The sequence below is a fragment of the Rhinopithecus roxellana genome, chromosome 3 (assembly GCF_007565055.1).
Source record: "Rhinopithecus roxellana isolate Shanxi Qingling chromosome 3, ASM756505v1, whole genome shotgun sequence".
NCBI lineage: Eukaryota > Metazoa > Chordata > Mammalia > Primates > Cercopithecidae > Rhinopithecus > Rhinopithecus roxellana.
The window spans coordinates 157,102,819-157,129,043 of NC_044551.1; the positions used below are offsets into that span (position 1 = coordinate 157,102,819).

The window sequence follows — 26,225 nt, forward strand, 5'->3', positions numbered from 1 at the left end:
TTTTATTTTATTTTAAGGCAAAAAGGAAAAATAACCTTTTGAGAAGGAAGACAAAGGTTTTTGCCTTTAGTATTTCAGGAGATATAAGGGAAAAACAGGTAGTTTTTGATGGACCATATTCCTTTACCACTCTTTTTCCTCCACCGTTTATTCTTGTACCTAGTCACAGAGGTAGGAAAAAAGATTCTTCGGTGTTTAGAACTTGCCTTTGGCAAAAAATAATACTGCTATAAGTGGATGTATTTCTTTGCTGCTGAATGTAGCTACTGATTAGAGATGAGCTATGTAACAGTATCATTAGGCAATAAAAACATTGCTGTGATGTTTTAGCTATATGTAAGAAAGTATAAGACTTTTATATTCGTTTGCTTGATGAAGACTAATTTCATTAGACATACTATTATTTTGGGCTTATCTGTTATATATAGACATGGTTTCTGTACTCTATCACCAAGCCTTTTGTATTAAGTATACAGAATGTATACATAATTTGTCATATTTAATATACCTCCATGTAGCTATAAATGGTTTCCTTTTTTTTTTTTTGACAGAGTCTCACTCTGTCGCCCAGGGCCCAGGCTGAAGTGGAATGGCATGATCATGGCATATAGCAGCCTCAACCTCCTGGGCTCAGGCGATCCTTCCACCTCAGTTTCCTGAGTAGCTGGAACCACAGGCACACGGCCACCATGCCTGGCTAATTTTTAAAAATTATTTTTCATAGAGATAAAGGTTCACTATGTCACCCAGGCTGGTCTTGAACTCCTGGGCTCAAGCAGTCCTCCTCCCTCCATCTCCCAAAGTGTTGGGATTGCAGGCATGGGCCACATGTACCCAACCAGCTGTATTTTGAAGTAATGCTAATACAATCTGAATTTTAAGAGTATGTTTCAGCAGATTTATTAGGTAAGATATTTGTGAACTGCCAAAAGTAATCTCTCAAATATTTCCAAAATAATAAGCATAATGGGATATTTTGTCCTTTTATTGATTCCATATTGAGACAGACATTTTTAAAGTTATAAAGAGGGTGGGACAAAGGAAACAGTAGTGCTTTTTGGGAAATCTGATTGACGCAAATGTATTCATATCGTTTATCTATATGATTTTGTATTAACTATAACTCATTCTGGGTTTTTTCCCACAAGTATTGTGGCTATTTAAAATTTTATCATATGGGTCAGATCTTAGATGTAAAATGCCTAAAACCACACTCAGAAGTTCAAGTGAGTGCTGATAAAATGCATCATGTTAGATTCTCAGTATGATTCTTCCACTTCGAAAAGGTAGAGAAAATAGACACTGTGGTGAGGGACAGGACAAAAGAATTGTAATTATACAGAATCATGTTCTAAAAATTATATTTGTATGGTGGTTTATTGTTTCAAAATGCTTTTACCTTCATTACCTCATTTCAGGATTTCAATAGCACTGTAAGGTAGGTGGGACAGATAGTGTCTTTGTTTATTGAGGAAGAAATGGAATGTCAGAAAGGTTGAGTATTATGTCTGAATGTACACACAATGCCTGATAGAACTGGCACTTGAACCTAATTCTCTTGATCTCCAGTGTAATGTTCTCTCTATTATGTCTTATTGCCTAATTGAAACTTGAGTTTACATCCACTGTAAGACATAGAATTAACTCAGTAAATTGTCTTATGCATTATATTTTCAGAGAAGTTATAGCCTCTGAAGCAAGGGACACATCACCATTTTGTATTTTTCTTCTGAAATTGATTCTTCCCAAGCACTTAGGAATGTGCCATCTTATTTATGTGATACTAACATTATTGTCACCCAAGAAGTCATTGCTACTGGTTCTTTCTCTCTCTGATGGTGGTAATCAGGCAGGCAGTGAACAATCTGTCACCTTTTATATGGTCTACTCAAGTCTATTCCCAGTTGTTCTTTCTAGCCTAATGCCATAGTTGTATTCTAGGTACCTTATATCTTTTAAAAATTGAGATATAATTCATATGCCATAAGATACAGCATTTTAAAGTCTACGTTTCAGTGATTTTTAGTATATTTACAAGGTTGTGTAGCAATCACTACTATCTAATGCCAGAACATTTTCATCAATCCAAAAAGAAACTTCAGACTCATTTACGGTCGCTCCTATTCTTCCCTTCTCCTCTCCCCAGGCAACCTATTATTGTCTTTCTCTATGGATTTCCCTATGCTGGATATTTATATAAAGGGGATCATATACTGGGACCTTTTGTGTCTCCCTTCTTTCACTAAACATAATGTTTTCAAGTTTCATCTATATCATGTACTTGTTCTTTCTGATGGCTGCGTAATATTTAATTGCATGGATATATATCACATTTTGTTCATCTACTGATGGATATTTGGGTTGTTTCTACTTTTTGGCTGTTATAAAGAACGCAACTATAAACATTTGTGTTTGAGTTTTTGTATGAACATGTATATATATATTTTTTTTCTTTTTTTTTTTTTTGAGACAGAGTCTCGCTCTGTCGCCCAGGCTGGAGTGCAGTGGCTGGATCTCAGCTCACTGCAAGCTCCGCCTCCCGGGTTTACGCCATTCTCCTGCCTCAGCCTCCCGAGTAGCTGGGACTACAGGCGCCCGCCACCTTGCCCGGCTAGTTTTTTGTATTTTTTTAGTAGAGACGGGGTTTCACCTGTGTTAGCCAGGATGGTCTCGATCTCCTGACCTCGTGATCCGCCCGTCTCGGCCTCCCAAAGTGCTGGGATTACAGGCTTGAGCCACCGCGCCCGGCCGAACATGTATATTTTTAATTCTCCTAGGTGTATACCTAAGAAGTAGAATTATTGGGTCATATGGTAATTCTATGTTTAACTTTTGAAGAACTGTCAAACTGTTTCCACGGTGGCTGCGCCACTGTTTCTACCAGCAATGCAGAAAGACCTTATATTAATTTTTTTTTTTTTTTTTAGAGACAGTGTCTTGCTCTGTCATCCACGTGGAATGCAGTGGTACAATCATAGCTCAGTGTGACTTTGAACTTCTGGGCTCAAGTGATCTACCTTAGCCTCATGAGTAGCTGGGACTACAGTTTTATGCCACGATGCTAGGTTAATTTTAAAATTTTTTGTAGAGACAAGGTCTCACTAGGTTCCCAGGCTGGTCTTAAACTCCTGGCCTCAAATGATCCTGCCACCCTGGCTTCCCAAAGTGCTGGGTTTATAGACATGAGCCACTGTGCTCGGCTCGTACCTTACATTTTTTTAGTGGACCATTCATCTCCAAGCCTCACCCCCTCCTCCCCCCAAAAACACGAGTGCAGTGCCACAATCTCAGCTCACTGCAACCTCTGCCTCCTGGGTTCAAGCGATTCTTGTGCCTTAGCCTCCCATATAGCTGATTACAATCATGTGCCACCACACCCAGCTAATTTTGTATTTTTCGTACAGACAGGGTTTTGCCATGTTGGCCAGGCTAGTCTCAAACTCCTGGCCTCAAGTGATCTGTCCGCCTTGGCTTTCCAAAGTGTGGAATTAAGGTGTAAGGTGTGAGCCACCACACCCGGCCTCCAAGCCTATTTTTTATTTCATTTTCTGCCTCTATCTGAAATATACTTCCTCTTCTGCCCACCTCTACCCCTATGTCTAACTACCTATTGAAATTCTGTGCATCCTTCAAAGCCTAATTCAAATGCTGCTTCTTGTGCAAAGTCTTCACAGGTTACTAGGGCTGGAAGTGATTTCTCCCTCATTAGTGCATATAGTTGTATCATTTATTTCTCTTTGAGGCCTTTTGTAATAGTTGTTGGAGTCTTCTTATTTCTTCTACCACATTTTTGTATTATCATAGTGAGATATATATATATATATATATATCTAAAATGGGCCTTTAGTAAATATTGGATAAATGAATGAGAGACTACTGGAAATCCTTAACTTGGCTTTTTAAAATGTTACAGGAGATATATAATATTTATAAAATTGGAATATTAATATCTGAATACCATTTTAAATAATTTTATAATTTTTCCACTGGAATGATGTTTTTACCTGTCCTCCCAACTGGCAGGTATGTATATCTACAAATATCTCCTAATTTCTTGGCCTTGCATTAAACTGTTGTATGAGCAGTTGCCTTTCAAGGTCATTTGACAACTGGTTGCCTGCATTTATCTATTGGATCTGGCATCTTTGTCTGTAGTTACATGTTAAAGAAGCTGTGTTACAGTACAGCTCAATGTTTTTAGGTCTGAAGTTAAAGATTCATTTTGTAAAATTATAGTACATCATTAGATAGTAAAATAAATCTAAATTATTTTAACTTTACTGTCTTTGTTAGGCTATATTTATTTGGTGTCCATTGTGGAAATTGATGACCAGCTAGCCAGATATGCCAAATAATGTAGTCCAGATACTGTGATCCTTTGTTTATAAATGTGTGATATCCTAGTGGTTAAAAGCATGGACTCTGTAGGTATGTGGCCTGAGTTTGAAACCTTACTTTTTTTATTTGTTAGCTGTGTGACTTTGAAGAAGTACTTAATCTTTCTGTTCCTGATGTTTTTCTCTATCTACAAATATGTTAACTTTCCCTGGCTATACATATTTACATATTATAGTAATATATATGTAGTGTATATATTATCTATATATTATACAAATTATATATGCCATGCATGTTATATGTGTATATGTATATTATATACATTACATATAATATGTAAATAATATACATATTACATATTATTCATGAGTACTCATGTTTATATTTACATATATACACATATATACATTTAACAAAATAAGAATCATACAATTTTGAATCTTGTGCATTTTACTTAATTTTATTAATATTCTCATATGCCATTAAATATGCTTCAAAAACATTTTTAAAAAATTTTTTATTTCTTCTCACAGCTGAACCAGTGGTCACAAAAACATTGTTTTTAATGACTGCATAGTAGTCCATCATGTAAATGTACAACATGTATTTATCAAATTCTGTATTATAATTTTTCCTCATTTTTGGAATTTCAGTTAATGCTGCAGTGAATATCCTTGCACATTAATTTTTGTCTGGCTTTCAGATAATTTTTTAGTGAGTTTTTTAAGGTATTTTGATACACATTTCCAAATTGCTTCCCAGAAGGATTGTATATTAATTTTATTTAAGAAAATTAGGCCGGGCGCGGTGGCTCAAGCCTGTAATCCCAGCACTTTGGGAGGCCGAGACGGGCGGATCACGAGGTCAGGAGATCGAGACCATCCTGGCTAACACAGTGAAACCCCGTCTCTACTAAAAATACAAAAACTAGCCGGGCGAGGTGGCGGGCGCCTGTAGTCCCAGCTACTCGGGAGGCTGAGGCGGGAGAATGGCGCAAACCCGGGAGGCGGAGCTTGCAGTGAGCTGAGATCGGGCCACTGCACTCCAGTCCGGGCGACAGAGCGAGACTCCGCCTCAAAAAAAAAAAAAAAAAAAAAAAAAGAAAATTAATTTTGAATTAATTTTGTTTAAGAAAATTAATTTTGAATTAATTTTGTTTAAGAAAATTAATTTTGAATTAATTTTATTTGAAATTGGAGCGTTACATGTTTATTTTTGTAAGTTGATTTTTGCTCATACATTCATTCATTTCAACAAATATGTGTTAAATTCATACTATGTGCCAGGTATTCATAGGCCCAAAGTATAGCATTGTAAACAAAGTATAGTTTTTAATCTCATGGAGTGTTCCTGTCTAAAGGACTCCAGGTATCAGTGGGTTAGTTTTTATTTTCCCTTATTTCAGAGTCAGAATTGAATAAATTATTTAGAAAAGAGGAAAACTTTTCTCTTAATGACCTATCTATGCTATCAAGTTTTTTGTTGTTGTTGTTGTTTATATTCTATCTAGTCTATATAGATTTTCTTAGGATTACGTTCGTGTACTTGTTTCAATAAAAAGTAAATGCTTTTATTTTTATTTTTTGAGATGGAGTTTTTGCTCTGTTGCCCAGTCTGGAGTGCAATGGCACGATCTCGGCTCACAGCAACCTGCATCTTCTCCTGGGTTCAAGCAATTCTTCTGCCTCAGCCTCCTGAGTAGCTGGGACTACAGGCATCTCCCACCATGCCCGGCTAATTTTTGTATTTTTAGTAGAGATGAGGTTTCACCATGTTGGCCAGGATGGTCTCAAACTCTTGACCTTATTATAGGTGTGAGCCACCGCGCCCAGCCCCTGCTGTTTTTTGGTATTATTATTATTATTATTGTTATTTTTTAATAGATACAGGGTTTCACCTTGTTGCCCAGGCTGGTCTCAAACTCCTGAGCTCAAGCGATCTGCCCATCTGGCCCTCCCAAAGTGCTAGGATCACAGGCGTGGGCCACTGTGACTGGCCTTAATATTGCTTTTCATGCTCTGTATTAGCCACAGAAGATACAATGCTCTTGAGGAAACTTTAGTGTATGTGTGTTATACCTGTAGTCATGTCTGAAGGTAAACAGTCACAATGTCCTTCAAAGTCCATTCCCATACTCCCTTGTTTCTATAATAATTTTTCTGCTTATATTTAAGTTCTAATTAAGTAGTCATATTACCTTAAATTGTAGTTATTCTAATCATATTGATATCAGTTTCATGGATATTGCATCTTTATTTCATTAATAGGTTGAATCATTTATTTTGGACCAAGAAGATCTGGATAACCCAGTGCTTAAAACAACATCAGAGATATTCTTATCAAGTACTGCAGAAGGAGCAGACTTACGCACTGTGGATCCAGAGACACAGGCACGACTAGAAGCATTGCTAGAGGCAGCAGGTACTTTTTTTTTGTTTTATCTTTTTCATCTCTTTAAAAGTCTAGATCTCTTTACAGAGTTACGTGGGATTACCCCAAAATTCTATGACATTATACAAAATTTAAAATCTCTAAAATTTATTTTTCTTTTTATCTCTCAAAGAAAATGTTCACATTTTGTATTTCTGGGCTCAACTCTTTTTTTTTTTTTTTTTTTTTTTTGAGACGGAGTCTCGCTCTGCCGCCCAGGCTGGAGTGCAGTGGCCGGATCTCAGCTCACCGCAAGCTCCGCCTCCTGGGTTTACGCCATTCTCCTGCCTCAGCCTTCCGAGTAGCTGGGACTACTGGCGCCCGCTACCTCGCCCGGCTAGTTTTTTTTTTGTATTCTTTTAGTAGAGACGAGGTTTCACCGTGTTAGCCAGGATGGTCTCGATCTCCTGACCTCGTGATCCGCCCGTCTCGGCCTCCCAAAGTGCTGGGATTACAGGCTTGAGCCACTGCGCCCAGCCTGGGCTCAACTCTTATATTTTTAAGGTATTAAGATAATCAGCATCCTGGCGCAGTGGCTCACGCCTGTAATCCCAGCACTTTGGGAGGCCGAGGCAGGCGGATTGCCTGAGCCTCAGGAGTTTGAGACCAACCTGGGGAACATGGTGAAACCCTGTATCTACTAAAATAGAAAAAAATTAGCCGGGTGTGTTAGTGTGCGCCTGTAGTCCCAGCTACTCGGGCGACACTGAGGCAGAAGAATTGCTTGAACCCTGGAGGTGGAGGTTGCAGTGAGCCGAGATCACTCCATTGCATTCCATCCTGGGCAACAGAGCGAGACTCTGTCTGGAAAAAAAAAAAAAGAAAAAAAAGATAATCGTCTAGTTATCAAAGAAAACTTACCTGTTAGCCATTATAAAATAAAAATGTGGGAGACAAATTTAGTTAATCATTTATGACTTCTTTATCTGTACTGATTTAGGGAGCTGCATATTGATTACTTGTGTATTCGCTTTATGTTTAGCTTGATTTTAAATAGCTAATTTTTTTATATGTAATACACATTATAAAACAGCTAAAGTGATATGAAATATATTAAGTAGATAACAAAACCTTCCCATTTTCTGTCAAGGTTTACATATACTTCTAGACTTTTCTCCTTGTGGTAATATAAATACATGTATATGTTTGAATATACATGATTGTTAAAAATGAAGTAGGATCATAATACACAAAATACAACTTTTTTCCCATATAATTTATTGTAGGCATCCTTCCATGACAGTTTATATTAGTCTTTCTCTTTTTTTTTTTTTTTTTTTTTTTTTTTTTTGAGACGGAGTCTTGCTCTGTCGCCCAGGCTGGAGTGCAGTGGCCAGATCTCAGCTCACTGCAAGCTCCGCCTCCCGGGTTCCCGCCATTCTCCTGCCTCAGCCTCCGGAGTAGCTGGGACCACAGGCGCCCGCCACCGCGCCCGGCTAGTTTTTTGTATTTTTTTAGTAGAGACGGGGTTTCACCGTATTAGCCAGGATGGTCTCGATCTCCTGACCTTGTGATCCGCCCGTCTCGGCCTCCCAAAGTGCTGGGATTACAGGCTTGAGCCACCGCGCCCGGCCTAGTCTTTCTCTTTTTATTGAAGGGTACCATAATATTCTGTTGCTTGGATGATCTATAATTAATTTTACCAATTTTAGCTTATATCCAGTTTTTTAATATCACAAATAATGCTATAGTTTATAACCTTATATATCGGTAACTTTTTTTATTTGTGCAAGTATCTCTTTAGGACAGATTTTTAGAAAGTGTTATCAATGGGTAAGAATATATCTGCATTTAAAATTTTGGCAACTGAGTGGGCGCCATGGCTCATGCCTGTAATCCCAGCACTTTGGGAGGCTGAGGCAGGCGGGTCACTTGAGGTCAGGAGTTCAAGACCAGTCTGGCCAACATGGTGAAACCTCGTCTTTACTTAAAAAACACAAAAATTAACTGGGTGTGGTGGCACACACCTGTAATCCCAGCTACTCGAGAGACTGAGGCAGGAGAATCGCTTGAACCCAGGAGGCAGAGGTTGCAGTGAGCCTGGATCGTGTCACTGCACTTCAGTCTGGGTGACAGAGCAAGACTCTGTCTCAAAAAATAAATAAGTAAAATAAAAATTTGACAACTATTATTAAATTAGTCCCTCAGGTTTGTGCCTGTATTTATTTATTTATTCACTCAAAAATCAACAGTTTTTGAGAGGGCCTCACACCTCAGACATTGTTTTGTCAATTTCATAAATGAAAAATACCTCACCATTTTAGTTTGCATTCATTTTATATTATTAGTAAATTGTGTGGTAGCTCTTTATAAATGATGATATAAATTCATTGAGTGTTGTGTATATAATTTTTTAATTTTAATTTTATTTGTAAGAATGAATTTAATTTAAAACATGGCCCCGGAAGATAGTTGTGACCAAAGGAAGAAACAATTGAATTGTTTGTTATAATATTAGAGACTATCCCCCCTCTGAAGATACTACTGAAAATAGTATAATCAGATATCCTGTACTAGAGATCTTATGGTGTGACTATGTATTTTGAGAGAAATCTCATTTATTTGATACAGTTAGCATCATGTGAAGTTACATATGGATTAGGTAGAGGACAAATTAATATGTGCATTGTAAAGGTAGAAAGACTAAAACATAGGTGGTTATGCCGTGGCCTTTTGACATTAGTGGCAGAATTGAAATGGTGAACCTTATCTTCTGTCAACCTAACCTATGGATTCTATACCATTTCTTTTTCCTAGATAATAGTGTTTAGAAATATTACAATTTGCACTTTTATACTTTTTTTTTTTTTTTGTCCTGCACTACCTGATTGATTGATGCACACTGAAGGAATTGGCAAATTGTCAACTGCTGATGGTAAAGCTTTTGCCGATCCTGAAGTACTCCGGAGACTGACATCCTCAGTTAGTTGTGCACTGGATGAAGCTGCTGCTGCACTGACACGGATGAAAGCAGAAAACAGCCACAATGCAGGACAAGTGGACACGTATGTGTTTAATGACTTTTGGGTATTAGACATTTTCTTGAGTAGATTTTGGGAAAGTAGCGAATTTTGGTTGAATATATCTTTTGGTGGAGCTTATAAACTTTATTTAGCTGAATGGATATTACATTTTAAGTGGATATATAAATGTATATGTATTATGTAGCTATAAAAATGGATATTTTTGTTTCTTCATTCAGCTCTTATTCATTGAGCATTCTTGTGGAATGTATTACACTAGAATCTATGAGAAATCCAAACTGAACAAGATCTGTTTTCCAGTTATAAGGAAGTTACTTATTCTAAAAGTTATTATAGTAAACTCTAAACTGATTGCTTGAGTACTGATACATGAAACGAGTTACTAATGCAGTAGTCTAGTTGCTTGCTACTCAGATATGGTCCATGGGCTAGCAGTATCAGCATCACCTCAGAGCTTGTGAGAAATGCAGAATCCCGGACCCTACTCCATGTCTACTGAATCAGAATCTGCATTTTAACAAGAAATATGAGTAACTTGTACACATTAAAGTTTGAGACTCAGTGGTCTAGTTAGTCATTCTGTGGTAAAATAGTTTTCTTAGGTTTTCGCCTTCACTGTTACTAAGTAAAAATTTCAGCCATAGGATTATATCCCAAAATATCTTTGGGAATCATTATATAAGTAGAGTTTAAAAACTTGTGCATCTAATACAGGGGTGTCCAAATTTTGGGTTCCCTGGGCTACATTGGAAGAAGAAGAATTGTCTTGGGCCACACATAAAATACAACTACTAGAGGCCAGGCATGGTGGCTCATGTCTGTAACCAGGCACTTTGGGAGGCTAAGGTAGGTGGATCACTTGAAGCCAGGAGTTCAAAACCAGCCTGGACAACATGGTGAAAACTCATCTCTCCTAAAAATACAAAAATTAGCCAGGTATGGTGGCACACATCTGTAATCCCAGCTACTTGAGAGGCTAAGACACAAGAATCACTTGAACCTGGGAGGTGGAGGTTGCAGTGAGCCAAGATTGTGCCACTGCATTCTAGCCTGGTCAACAGAGTGAGACTCTGTCTCAAAAACAAAACAAAACAAAATACAAACACTAATGATAGCTGATGAGCGAAAGGAAAAAAAAAATTGCAAAAAAATTTCATAATGTTTAAAGAAAGTTTACAAATTTGTGATGGGTTGCTTTCAAAGCTTTCCTGGGCCATGGGTTGGACATGCTTGGTCTAATGCTTTAAAAAACTTTGTTTAAAATTTGTTATAATATGTTAGGAGATTTTAAAAGATAAAAATGACAGCTGGTTTCAAATTCACTCACTGGCTTTCTGGCTTGGTTGATAAACATGAATAATTGAAGTTCCAAACAAGATGCTCAGCAAGTAATATGTTCATATAATTTTTTTCTCTTACTGTATTAACATTTTTCTTTGTGTGATTATTTATATTTAATATAATTTATCATAGGACCCCTGAGTCTTTTTGTTTCGGTTAATCGTTGAATCGTTTTGTTTCCAGTCGCAGTCTAGCAGAAGCTTGTTCAGATGGGGATGTTAATGCTGTTCGTAAATTGCTAGATGAAGGCAGAAGTGTAAATGAACATACAGAAGAAGGAGAAAGCCTGCTGTGTTTGGCTTGTTCAGCAGGGTATTATGAATTAGCACAAGTAAGCAGAAATAATCTTTAGTGATTAAAATTGTGGAAGGGTTTTGATGTTTTATTTATTTTTGTCACTTATAAGATAGATTATAATTAGAGGCCAGAGTCTTCTCTTCCCCCATCCCCCTTCCCTTTTTGGTAGCAGGTAAAGTAGAAACAGATACACAGTTTATTTTGTTGCCTGTACATGCAACTGAGAATGGTCCATTTTTCTGCCACTTACTCAAAGCTAATCCTAATGATTAAGAAACAAATAGATATAATAATAATTTTAAATTTGTCCTTTGAAATAATATACAACTTTAATGGAAAGTAGTCATTATTTTCATCACATTCAGGTTACCCCAATTGTTTTAATTTTTTTTCCGTCTATGTTAGAACAGTACTGGGAATTAACCATGTTTTTACCAGTTTCTGTCTTGTGAGTATAGTTGAGTATAGTGTTCTTTAGCTAGATAACCTCAAGCATAACATTCTTTGACAAGAGCCATCACATTTTGTAATAGGATGGCTAATATGATTGCATATTTTATTTAAATATTAATATGTAATGATACTGTAAAATATAGCATGTAACTTGGCATGTTGAGCAGTGAAAATTGGCATAATTTTTTCAAGAGGTCATTATTGATTTTTCCTGACCCCTATTCTAGAAGAATATCTTCAGAGATTCAGTATATTCTCTAGAAATACTATTGAATAGTAAGAATTAACAATTTATCTGTGTGTATATGTGTTTTAAAGGTATTGCTTGCTATGCATGCTAATGTTGAAGATCGAGGGAATAAAGGAGACATAACTCCCCTGATGGCAGCTTCCAGTGGAGGTTACTTAGATATTGTGAAATTATTACTTCTTCATGATGCTGATGTCAACTCCCAGTCTGCAACAGGTATGTAGAAAATGATGTCTTAATTGGGAGAAAAAATTGACATAATTGTTACCTGAGAGAGACAAAAATTAGATTTCTGAGGAAAACCAGTATAAACCTACAGAAAAATCTTAGCCCTTATGTAGAATCTTTGAGTAAAATACAAAGTAATTTGATATCCTCAAAAGTCTTTAAAAACACACTTAGATTCTCCTTTAGTCAAGGTTGAGTTTTTGTGGTATGAACATAATGGAATATTATTCAGACTTAAAAAAAGGAGGAGATCCTGCCATTTGCCACAGCATGGATGGACCTGAAGGACATCATGCTAAGTGAAATAAGCCAGATACAGAAAGAAAAGTATTGCATGATCTCACTTTTTTTTCCCACATTCTTATGGACATATGTATGCATGATCTCATTTACATGTGGAATATTGAAAATTTACGAAAAGAGTTAAATATATAGAGATAAGACGTTGTTTACCAGCTCAGGGGTGGGGAGAAGAAATGGGAGAAGTAGGTAAAAGGATACAAAGTAGCAAATATGTGGAATGAACAAGTCAAAAAGTCTGATGTACAACATGAGGACTATAATTAATAATAGTGTATTATATTCAGGATTTTTTGCTAAATGAGTAGATTATGCTGCTCTTGCCACAGGGGGCAAAATTGGGTAACTGTGAGAAAAATGTTAATTTGTTCTATAGTAACCATTTTACTATATATGTGTCTTATAACCTTGTCACATACCTTATGTATGTAATATATATGGAGGCAAGATTTATAAACTGTATTTCTTATAATTCTTTATCTTCAATACAAAACCCTTTAGATTATAGATAAACCTGAGTGTTTACCCTATAGGGTTTTACATGTTGAGTTTGCGGAATACATTTACTAATAAGATTTTTTAATTAATTAATTATTTATTTATTTTTGAGATGGAGTCTCGCTCTGTCACCCAGGCTGGAGTGCAGTGGCACGATCTCGGCTAACTGCAACCTCCACCTCCCGGGTTTAAGAGATTCTCCTACCTCAGCTTCCCAGGTAGCTGGGATTGCAGGCACGTACCACCACTCCTGCCTAATTTTTTGTGCTTTTTTAGTAGAGACGGGGTTTCACCATGTTGGCCAGGCTGATCTTGAATTCCTGATCTCATGTGATCTGCCCACCTCGGCCTCCCAAAGTGCTGGGATTACAGACGTGAGCCACCAAGCCTGGCTGAGATATTCTTGTATAGCAACAGTCCCCAACCTTTTTGACACCAGAGACAATTGGAAGACAATTTTTCCACGCATGGGGGAAGGAGAGGGGGATGTTTTCGGGATGAAACTGTTTCACCTTAGATAGTCAGTTGTCTCATAGGAGTGTGCCACCTAAATCCCTCGCCCATCATTCATTTGAACTGAGCAGCTTTGTGCATACTATAGTTGGAACCCTTGAAAGTGGCTCCCTGTATTAATTAAATACAGAAAATATCTCTTACATTTACATAAAAGAAAACAGTTAATTTTAGAGCATGTTGGTGAACCAGCAGATTGATTTACCTAATTTTTTATCCGATTGTGAAAATAATATATGCTAACTATAAGAACATTTGAGAAATGCAGAGAAGTAGGAAGAATAAAAGATAACTTTCCCATAAACTCTGTGGCACAGAAGTCACCGCTATTACTATATTAGTTTAGTTCCTTCCAGTATTTTTGATGTATAAAATTATGTAGTTGAAATTATACCCTATGTGCAATTTTGTTTGACTTCACTTATTTTCTATTTTATTAACTTTTTTTTTTTTTTGGAGTCTTGCACTGTTGCCCAGGCTGGAGTGCAGTGGCGCAATCTTGGCTCACTGCAAGCTCCGCCTCCCGGGTTCACGCCATTCTCCTGCCTCAGCCTCCCTAGTAGCTGGGACTACAGGCGCCCGCCACCACACCTGGCTAATTTTTTGTATTTTTGGTAGAGACAGGGTTTCACCATGTTAGCCAGGATGGTCTCGATCTCCTGACCTCGTGATCCGCCTACTTCGGCCTCCCAAAGTGCTGGGTTTACAGTCATGAGCCACTGTGCCAGGCCTATTTTATTAACTTTTTAACAAACTTTTTTAAAGGTTGCATAATATTTCCTTAAATTGATATACCACCAATTTTGGGGCAGAGGGCATTAATTGGTTGTGAACAACAGCAAAATATGTTAAATTAAGATGATAAAATCAATTGCTTTGTTCTGGTTAACAGTATTATGCTATATACACACTCCTTTGAAAAATACTCTAAAAAGAGGATGCTGCCATCAAGAAAGTTTTAAATTTCTCCTTGAGGATTCTTGGTGATCATCAAATTCAGTTGTTTTTAGGGTTGTTTTCTGTCAAATAACCCTAACTTCAAGCCAAACAGTTTATGGAAGCACAGATATAATATTACACAGATAAAAGAGGAGCTGATCTAAAGTAGAGATAGTTGGGGGCTTTAATTTCTGGAACCTAGGTCTCCCCATCTTCTGTGCTGAGGAACTTTTTGGAAGTGGGGGATTCTAAAGTTCTTTGGAAGACATTTTGAAAACCACCATATTGTTATCAGTACCTTTATTTTTAAAAAGTAGGTGAACATTTTGAGAGAGAAAAGGGCTTGACTGAGATGAAGTCCCCCCCCCCCCTTTTTTTTTTAGGTGAAATAGATACACTATGTAGAAGGACGGGATTATTATATACCATGCAGTAAGCACATGTTCTTTGATGGGCTGCTCTGTACACTCTCCATGTGGCCAGTTAAGACATTCTTCTCAAATCCCACACATACCCCTCCTCACTTCCACTGATTGCCTTAACTCATACTTCATTGGGAAAACAGAAATTTCCAGAAGGAAATTGCATCATCTTCTCACCAATAATTTCTAGTCAATGAACATATTTTAATTAGTTCATTCATTTTGTTCAGTAAGTTGCACCTACTGCCTGCATGTCAGAATCGCTTAAGAGAGCTGGTTAAAAATACAGGTTCCCAGGAGTCTTCCTTCTGTACTCCAAAGCAGTCAGTCTCAGGAGAGACCAGGGGTGATAAACCATAGCTCTGTATTGCAGCTCTGTGAGGGAATGTGGTCACTATTATAGTCACCTGCTTTTACTTAATGCATTTTGTTTGATGCCAGATGTCCTTTCTGCCTTTAGGAATCCTACTTAACTTTTGAGGCCCAGTCCAAATGTAGCTGCTGATGCTTTTTTAAAAGACAAACAAAAAATCCCATTTTTTTGAGATATAATTCATATACCATAAAATTCACTTGATTTAAGTATACAATAATGATTTTTAGTAAATTTATAGTTGTACAATCATCAGTACAATCTAATTGTAGAATATTCCCATCACCACAGAAAGATCTCTATGCCCATTTGGAGTCACCTCAATTATTCAGACAACTATTGATCTACTTTCTGTCTCTATAGATTTACTTTTCTGGATATTTTATATTGTCCAGATCTTTATAATATATAGTCTTTTGTACTGGGCTTTCCAGAAAGTCTTTGTATGGGGCTCAAGTGATCCTCCCACCACCTGCCTCTAGAGTAGCAGGGACTACAGGGGTATGCCACCATGCCTGGCTCAGTTTTTGCTCAGTTTTTTTAGTAGAGATACTGTGTTGCTCAGGCTAGTCTCAAACTCCCTGGGTTCAAGCAGTCCTTCCACCTTGGCCTCCCAAAGTGCTGGGATTACAGGTGTGAGCCATCGTACCTGGCCAGAAAATCATTTAATTAGTAAGAAAATTGGCCGGGCACGGTGTAATTGGCATAATTGGCAGATTATGCCTGTAATCCCAGCACTTTGGGAAGCTGAGGCAGGTGGATTGCCTGACGTCAGGAGTTTGAGACCAGCCTGCCAATATGGTGAAACCCTATCTCTACTAAAAATATAAAAATTAGTGGGGCATGGTGGTGGGCACCTGTAATCCCAGCTACTCGGGAGGCTGAGGCAGGAGAATCACTTGAAGCTGGGAAGCAGAGGTTGCAGAGAGCCAAGATCGTGCCATTGCTCTCCAGCCTGGGCAACAGAACAAGACTCTATCTCAAAAAAAAAAAAAAAAAGAAAAAAAAGAAAATTAAGGTGATGCTTCTAACCAATGATAATGAAAAAAAGTTGAGGCCGGGCGCGGTGGCTCAAGCCTGTAATCCCAGCACTTTGGGAGGCTGAGACGGGCGGATCACGAGGTCAGGAGATCGAGACCATCCTGGCTAACACGGTGAAACCCCGTCTCTACTAAAAAATAAAAATACAAAAAACTGGCCAGGCGAGGTGGCGGACGCCTGTAGTCCCAGCTACTCCGGAGGCTGAGGCAGGAGAATGACGTAAACCCGGGAGGCGGAGCTTGCAGTGAGCTGAGATCCGGCCACTGCGCTCCAGCCTGGGCGACAGAGCGAGACTCTGTCTCAAAAAAAAAAAAAAGAAAAAGAAAAAAAGTTGAGATAGTAGTTGTAGTGATTTGTGTAAGGGAATTGAAGAGGTATACGTAGAGCATTAGCATAATCATAATTGTATCTGTTCTGTCATGATTTTATATTTCTTTTTATTATGTTTTTCTTTTTTAATCTTTTATTTATTTTTATTTTTAAAATATGTATTCTTCTCATGTATTATATTTGTTTTTCGTCTTTTTAGGAAACACCGCACTAACTTATGCCTGTGCTGGAGGATTTGTTGACATTGTTAAAGTGCTCCTTAATGAAGGTGCAAATATAGAAGATCATAATGAAAATGGACATACTCCCTTAATGGAAGCAGCCAGTGCAGGTCATGTGGAAGTTGCAAGAATTCTTTTAGATCATGGTGCAGGCATCAATACTCATTCTAATGAATTCAAAGAAAGTGCTCTTACACTTGCATGCTACAAAGGTACTTAATATATGTATGAATATTTATAATGTTTTTCATAACCACTTTGATTATTTGAGTATTGAATATTTGAGTTTACTTTATGTTGCTTATGTTTTCCCTGTGCTATAAAATTATCTAGTTTATAAGAAATTATATAGGTCTATTTTAGTCTGTATCGCCTATAATATAGTTTTCTAGTATATGTTTATTATTTTAATTCAGATTTATTGGGTTAACTGTGAAGTTAACCCAGCTACTTTGCTTAGATTTAGAGGGTTTCCATTATTTGCTAAGTTTTATTTTATATGATTTTTCCATGTTTATTTAAAAAATAGTACATGCCAAAGTAATAATACACACAATACTGAAAACCTGAAAAACAGAGTAACACAAAGAAAAGAAATTTTTTTTTTTTTTTTTGAGACAGAATGTCGCTCTGTTACCCAGGCTGGAGTGCAGTGGTGCAATCTCAGCCCACTACAACCTCTGCCTCCCGGACTCAGGTGATTCTCGTGCCTCAGCCTCCCAAGTAGCTGGGACTACAGGCATGCACCACCATATCTGGCTAATTTTTGTATTTTTAGTAGAGACAGAGTTTCACTATGTTGGCCAGGCTGGTCTTGAACTCCTGACCTCAAGTAATCCTCCTGCCTTAGCCTCCCAAAGTGCTGGGATTACAGGCGTGAGCCACCACACCCAGCTAAAGAAAATAAATTTTAAAATGACATGTAATGCTACCATCTAAAGATAAAAAAGCATGTTAACAATACTTTAGTGTATACATTTCCAGTTTGTTTTTCAGTGTGTTTATATACAAACATATATATATATTTTAAACAAAACAGTTATATGCTAACAGTTTTATAATCTACTTATTTTATTTAGCACTGTATCATGGACATTTTTCATCTCAATAAACTTTATTTTTTATTTTTCATTTATTATTATTATTTTTTTGAGATGGAGTTTGACTCTTGTTGCCCAGGCTGGAGTGCAATGGCGCCATCTCGGCTCACTGCAGCTTCCTCCTCCTGGGTTCAAGTGATTCTCCTGTCTCAGCCTCCCGAGTAGCTGGTATTACAGGTGCATGCCACCATGTCCGGCTAATTTTTGTATTTTTAGTAGAGACAGGGTTTCATCATATTGGTCAGTCTGGTCCTGGCCTCAAATGATCCGCCTGCCTTGGCCTCCTATAGTGCCAGGGTTATAGGCAGGAATCACCATGCCTGGCTTATTTTTTATTATTTTTAGAGACAGGGTTTTCCTCTATCACACAGGATGGAGTGCAGTGTCACTGTCATAACTCACTGCAGCCTCAAACTCCTGGGTTCTAGCTATCCTCCTACCTCAGCCTCCTGAATAGCTAGGATTGCAGACTCACACCACCATACCCAGCTAATTTTATTTTTATTTTTTTGTAGAGATGGAAGTCTCACTATATTGCCCAGGCTGGTCTCAACCTCCAGGCCTCAAGTGATCTTCCTACCTCAGACTCCCAAAATGTTAGGATTACAGGTGTAAGCCACCATGCCTGGGCTCAATAAATATTCTTACAATGTAACTTTTGATGGTTATATACTATTTCACTATTTCATTTAGGATTAAAATTGGTTGCATATGTCACAAAATCTAAATTAATGATTTGAGCGAAAGAGAAATCCAAGGGTAAGCCATTTAGAGCTAGTATGGCAGTTCCATTGTCATCAAGAGCTCATAATTCTATTTTTCTGCTCTACTATCCTAGTATGTGGTTTGTATCCTCATGGTTACAATAAATCTATAAACCAAGATGATAGCTAGGACCCCAGCAGTTCACATTCTAGGAAAGACGTTAAGGGCAAAATAAGGAGTGCCTCTCAATTTAGTAACTCCCTTTAAAGAGTCTTCCTAGGTGTGCAGCCTTATAACTACCACTTACATCTCATTGGCTACACATAGCTGCAAGAGGGGCAGAGAAATATAGTCTTCTAGTCAGGTATGTTGCTGCCCAGATGAAATTGGAGTTCTGTTATGAAAAAAGAATAAGAGAACACTGGGTGCAGTAGCTCACACCTATAATCCCAGCACTTTGGGAGACTGAGGCAAGAGGATCTCTTGAGGCCTAGATCAGTCCTAGCTACTCGGGCAGCTGAGGTGGACAGATCCCTTAAGCTTTGGAGTTCAAGGCTGCAGTGATCTATGATCATGCCACTGCACTATAGCCTGGGCAACAGAGACCTCGTCTTTAAAAGTGAGAAAGAATAAGAGAATGGAGATTAGATAGGGAACTAGCAGTCTCTGCCAAATACATCAAATAGATGTACCATAATTGCCTATTTTTGGACACTTAAATTGTTCCCAGGTTTTCACTATTATTAAAAATACTGATAACATCCTTGTGCAGACATTTTTGTGTAATCTCTGATTATTTCCTTAGGATAAATTCCTGGAAGTGGAATTTCTGGGTCAAAGGGTATGGATATTTTTAAGGGTTTTGCTACATATTGCCAAATTGCCTTCTAGAAAGGTTCAAGCAATTTATACTCCCACTGACAATGTTTGAGGGTGCCCTTTGCCCCACCCTACACCCTCACCAACACTGGGTATTAACATTCTTTTTAATATTTGCCATTTTGATAGTAAAAAAATGGTGTCTTGTTTTAATTTGCATTTCTTTAATAGGAAGGTTGAATATTGTTTTCATCAGTTTAATATTCACCTGCATTTCTTTGTTGAATTATCATTTCATATCCGTCACCCATTCTTCTGGAGTGTTTGTCATTTTCTTATTGACTATCAAGGCTTTTTATATATTCACTGTATCAAGAGGATTGAAATTATTTTAAATGGAGTTTTCTGTGCCTGCTTATTGCCACAGTGGGTTTATGGTTATTTTAAAGCTGTTTTTCTGGAATATATGATCCAAAGATACTTTACTTGGCTTTCTATTTGATGTCAGTGTTTTGAGTAGATAAATAATTTATGTATATTCAACCAAGGTAAAAGCATTATTGCTTTACTTAACTTGAATTATGTGCCTTGGACTAATTCAGTCTTTAAAGCCTAGATAATAAGACCATGAAAAAAGCCTATATATTGCTTTGAGTGGGCTTTGTAAAACTGTTACTGATTTATTTATTGAATGCAAAATAAGTTCTCAAATTCTTGTATAGACATCTGAAGAAAAAGATCCCATACTTCAATATTTAAGTATTAAACTGATAGTCAATTCTTTTAAAATTTTTGTTCCATTTTTCAAGGCCATTTGGATATGGTTCGCTTTCTGCTTGAAGCTGGTGCAGATCAAGAGCACAAAACAGATGAGATGCACACTGCCTTGATGGAGGCCTGCATGGTAATTTTAAATTATAGTCACTTGAGATTTTATGGGAAGAAAAGGTCATATGTGTTTAAGCCTTTAAGAGTTATTAATTGCCGGGTGCGGTGGCTCACGCCTGTAATCCCAGCACTTTGGGAGGCCGAGTCGGGCAGATCACATGGTCAGGAGTTCAAGACCAGTCTGGCCAATATGGTGAAACCCCATCTCTACTAAAACTACAAAAATTAGCCAGGCATGGGAAAGGCTCCTGTAGTCCCGACTACTCGGGAGGCTGAGGCAGGAGTATTGCTTGAACCCGGGAGATGGAGGTTGCAGTGAGCAGAGATGCGCCGCTGTACTCCAGCCTGGGCGACAGAGTGAGACTCGGTCGCAAAAAAAAAAAAAAAGTTATTAATTGGTGTTGGATTTATATAATTTCTTAATGCTAAATTAAACACAATGCTTGAATGCCTCTGCTTTTGGAATGCTTTTGGAATAGAACAGTCAAAGTATTTGGCCTTAGGGATGTTATTGATAAAACTCTAATTCTGGAGATAGTAGACATAGTTCTAGTGTTTTTACAGTTTCATATTAAAATCTTAAATAGCAAATTGAACTCAAAATATATTGACTCAAACTGTATGGATAGCCTATAAAACATTTAACTGTGTTTTTTAAAGGATAATCTAGAATCATATTTTTAATACACAATTCTCTGTGTCACAGAGAATAATCACCTTTAATGCTGTCAATCCAGAAATCCTTTTTCTACTTCTGTAAGCACATATATATATCATGCATATATGCATATCTAAAAGAGAGTGCAAATACAAAGAAACTCAAAGCATTCTGATAAGTATTTAAGACAGATTTTAATGGCAAGAAAATTACCTGGAAGTACAAATGCGTTTTTCAGATGTGATTAAATAGCTCATCATTACACATGTTAATTTCTATTTTATTGAGTATTGCTGTTTGACAAATCACTTAAAACACAATGGCTTAATGCAGCAGCCACATATTACCTCTATCTTTTTTTTTTTTTTTTTGAGACAGAGTCTTGCTCTGTTGCCCAGGCTGGAGTGCAATAGTGTAATCTTAGCTCACTGCAACCTGCTTCCCAGGTTCAAGTGATTCTCGTGCCTCAGCCTTCCAAATAGGTTCAAGTGATTATCGGGCCTCAGCTTCCCAAGCCTCCCACCTGTATCTTACACTATTTCATATATCATATGATTCTATGGGTTGATTGGGTGGTTTTTCTGTTGGTCTCTACCTCTCTCTCTCTTTTTTTTGAAGCCAGTCTCTCACTCTGTTGCCCAGGCTAGAGTGCAGTGGCACTGTCATGGCTCATTAGAGCCTGTACCTCCTGTACTCAAGCAGTCCTCTCGCCTCAGCCTCCCAAGTACCTGAGACTAGAGGGGCACGTCACCATGCCCAGCTAACTTTTAAATTTTTTGTAGAGATAGTGTCTCACTGTGTTGCCTAGACTTTAAGAAAAAAGTTTTATTTATTTATTTATTTTTTACAATTCCCCTCTTAATATATGTATACAATGTATGTTAGCAGAATCTATCAAAAAAATATTCAAAAATTTGGCTGGATGTGGCTCATGCCTGTATTCCTAGCACTTTGAGAGGGTGAGATGGATGGATCACTTGAGGCCAGGACTTCAAGACCAGCCTGGCCAACATGGTGAAACCCTATCTCTACTAAAAATCCAAAAATTAGCCAGGCGTGGTAGTGTGCACCTGTAATTCCAGCTACTTAGGAGGCTGAGACACAAGAATCACTTGAACCTGGGAGGTGGAGGTTGCAGTGAGCTGAGATCACACCACTGCACTCCAGCCTGGGTGACAGAGTGAGACTCTGTCTCAAAAAAACAAATTCAAGTAAAATAATTTGTTGAGAGCCTAGAGGAGATAGGCACAATAGCAATTCCTTGATCTGTAGACATTTATAAAACCTTATTTTCTTTTCAATTAGAAATGCATTTCAACTACCAGATAACTCAGTATAGTAATTTGGTTAAAATATTTTATTTTACATGTATTTGAAGTATTAGTAAAACTAAAATTTTAATGTGAAGTCATCTGTTTTTGGCATTATATCAAAAGTAGTTAAGGCTGGGCTAGTCATTTAGTTAAGTATAATAAAAGTCTTGATGGATATTGAAATTTAACAATTAAGGTTTCTTTAATTCTTTTTTGTTTTTGAGACAGGGTCTCTGTCATTCAGGCTGGAGTGCAGTGGCATGATCTTGGCTCACTGCAACCTCTGCCTCCTATGCTCGAGTAGTCCTCCTGCCTCAGCCTCCCAAGTAGCTGGGACTACAGGCGCATACCACTATGCTTGGCTGATTTTTGTATTTTTTGTAGGAACATGGTTTCACCCTGTTGCCCAGGGTGGTCTTGAACATCTGGGCTCAAGCTATCTGCCTGCCTCAGCTTCCCAAAGTGCTGGGGTTACAGGTGTGAGCCACCGTGCCCAGCCTTATTTCTTTAATAAAAGAACTATTAAACCTTATTTTTCTTTTTCTTTCTTTTTTTTCTTTTGAGACGGAGTTTCGCTCTTGTTGCCCAGGCTGGAGTGCAGTGGTGCTATCTGGACTCACCACAACCTCCGCCTCCTGAGTTAAGTGATTCTCTGTTTTGGCCTCCCGAGTAGCTGGGATTACAGGCATGTACCACCACACCCGGCTAATTTTGTATTTTTAGTAGAGACGGGGTTTCTCCATGTTAGTCAGGCTGGTCTCAAACTCCCGACCTCAGGTGATCCACCCACCTCGGCCTCCCAAAGTGCTGGGATTACAGGCGTGAGCCACCATGCCCAGCCTAAACCTTATTTTTCTACTCAGTATTTATTTTTCATTAGCAACATTATGGTCATTTTTGAAATATAGTACAATATAGCCTCTGACCTTATGTGTCACAACAAGCTTTAAGACCTACATAAATTTTGACATTAAAATTTTGAAATTAAAGAAGGGTATTTATGGTGATAGGTAGAATTTATACCCACCATAAGAATATTTTATTGTTAATTGCCTTACTATCTATGCAGATAGGCCATGGTAAAAAATTTTTACAAATGAGTATCTTTATTTTTACATCATTGCAAAATCTTTGCCTCATTGCAGCAAGGTGTTGTGATTAGGAAAAATATAGGATAGTATCAATCCAGAGACATTTATGTTGGTGACATAATCCCAAGTGGTAATGACTTCACATAATTTGTTGTGTTATTTTTTGCCATGCTTTTGTTTCTGAAATAGATGTAATACAGTTTCTACATTTGAATATGACACTTGAGTTTGAGGGTATGACTGTATGTGACCTGGCAGTGGTATAACCTAGTTATTTTGAGGTAGCATTGACTATAGATTTCACAGTTTTTTGAACTTCAAAAAATGGAAATTTAAAATTATTTGGATTTCTGTTATGTCACCAAATCTCATTCTTTTGGAGAATTTTGGGCTTGCTCAAAAGTTGGTTAAAATAATTTGAAAATTACTTAAAAACAATATTGATGAACTTTTGATAAGGCTCAGATGAGCATGATAATATATAGGCTGTCTATGCTGAATCTTCTAATCTTGTCTTTTTTCTTCCTATCTTTTTCCAATCTCTTGCTTTCTTCCACTTAAAAAAATCTCAAAACAAAAAATTTATCTCCTTCTTTCTTTACATCTGAAAATCTGTAGGATGGACATGTAGAGGTGGCACGTTTGCTTTTGGATAGTGGTGCTCAAGTGAACATGCCTGCAGATTCATTTGAATCTCCATTGACGCTAGCCGCCTGTGGAGGACATGTTGAATTGGCAGCTCTACTTATTGAAAGGGGAGCAAATCTTGAAGAAGTTAATGATGAAGGATACACTCCCTTGATGGAAGCTGCCCGGGAAGGACATGAAGAAATGGTGGCACTACTTTTAGCACAAGGTAAAGCAGTTTTACTTCTTTTTTTTTTTTTTTTTGAGACGGAAGCTCCCTCGGTCGCCCAGGCTGGAGTGCAGTGGCCGGATCTCAGCTCACTGCAAGCTCCGCCTCCCGCGTTTACGCCATTCTCCTGCCTCAGCCTCCCGAGTAGCTGTGACTACAGTCACCCGCCACCTCGCCCGGCTAGTTTTTTGTATTTTTTAGTAGAAACGGGGTTTCACCGTGTTAGCCAGGATGGTCTCGATCTCCTGACCTCGTGATCCGCCCGTCTCGGCCTCCCAAAGTGCTGGGACTACAGGCTTGAGCCACTGCTCCCGGCCGCAGTTTTACTTCTTTTAGAAAAATCAGTTTTCTTTGGATGTTTTGTGTTAGTACTGGTGAAGTTTACTACAACTAGCATGCATATATATATATATAGTATTGATGATAAATTCTAAACACCCTGGAGGAAAGAAACCACAGAAGCAGAGAAGACAAGAGATGATTATCACAATTCAGAAAAATAATATCTTTATTATAAGTCTCTTACAACTAGTTTTATCTGTTTTTATACTTTCTTAGGAGCAAATATAAATGCCCAGACAGAAGAAACTCAAGAAACTGCTCTTACTTTGGCTTGCTGTGGAGGATTTTCTGAAGTTGCAGACTTTCTTATTAAGGCAGGGGCTGATATAGAACTTGGCTGCTCCACACCTCTGATGGAGGCATCTCAGGAGGGACACCTGGAATTGGTTAAATATTTGCTGGCTTCTGGTATGTGGCTTTAAAATGCCTTATTGCACAGAAAGACAAATACAAATAATAGTTTATTTATATGTGGAATCTAAAAACATTGAGCTCAGAGTGGATAACAGAATGGTGGTTACCAGAGTGTGGGGATGAAGGTGGGAGGAGGGTACACAAGGAGAGGGGAAATGTTGATCAAAGGGTGCAGAGTTTCACTTAGATAGGTGGAATACGTTTTAATGATATATTGCATAGCAAGGTGACTATAGTTAACAATAATGTATGTCTCAAAATTGCTAAGAGCAGATTTAAATGTTCTCACCACAAATATGTGAGGTGATGAATATGTTAATCATGCTTGATCTAATCATTATACAACATATACATATATCATAACATCACATTGTACCCCATAAATATATACAATTATTATTTGTCAATTAAAAATAAAATAAAATTAAATAATTAAAAATACCATTTAGAGAAAGACTTATATTGCTTTGTTAACTTTAACAATTACTTTTTCATTTCTATAAAAGTTGAAAGACAGCTCCATAATTTAACTGATCTTAGACTCCTAAATCTCTAAAACTCATTTTTAAAAAGATTTCATACTGTTATTAATGTTTGTGTAGTGACCATAAGGTATCTCGTTCACCTTCTTTCTCCCTCTAATTGTTTGTGGCTTGTTGAAGGGAGATGTTAGTTTCTCCTAGTCTCTGTTAATAAGAAGAGGTGAGGATGATGACATATTGAGGGTATAATTTGGTACCTTTAAGTCTGTTCATTTCTTGACATTTCTAAGTCATCTGAAAAAAGTGGGAATTAATTTGTTTTTGCAGAGTACTAATTTTAAAAATATTTGTGCTTTATTGTTAAGCTGTGGTAAGCAATAAGTACTTTTACATAGAATATTTGTAGTTTTGTATAACATACTAAAAAAAAAATTAGTCCCAACAGATGTAAATATATTCTTTGAAAATAATATCAGATTTTTCTTTTTTTCCAGGTCTGATACATTATTTGATACAAATTTGATATATAGAGAAGTTAATATGTAAAAGAAAATATTTAGCAAAATTTTATTCATCCTTTTGGGCTTTCATTGTTAACA

The 26,225-nt window shown here is 37.5% G+C and overlaps 1 protein-coding gene across 16 annotated transcripts in view; it reads left to right on the top strand.

Moving 5' to 3' along the window:
- Positions 1–26,225, top strand: part of LOC104681761 (ankyrin repeat and KH domain-containing protein 1) — a 141,854-nt gene that overhangs the window by 28,806 nt on the left and 86,823 nt on the right. For all 16 annotated transcript variants that reach the window (XM_030927693.1, XM_030927694.1, XM_030927697.1 and 13 more), the window contains exons 2-9: positions 6,606–6,759; positions 9,617–9,773; positions 11,277–11,424; positions 12,162–12,309; positions 16,937–17,170; positions 20,392–20,486; positions 24,151–24,388; positions 24,947–25,138. In XM_030927693.1, coding sequence (XP_030783553.1) covers positions 6,606–6,759; positions 9,617–9,773; positions 11,277–11,424; positions 12,162–12,309; positions 16,937–17,170; positions 20,392–20,486; positions 24,151–24,388; positions 24,947–25,138 — 1,366 coding nt within the window. The remainder of the gene's footprint in view (positions 1–6,605; positions 6,760–9,616; positions 9,774–11,276; positions 11,425–12,161; positions 12,310–16,936; positions 17,171–20,391; positions 20,487–24,150; positions 24,389–24,946; positions 25,139–26,225) is intronic.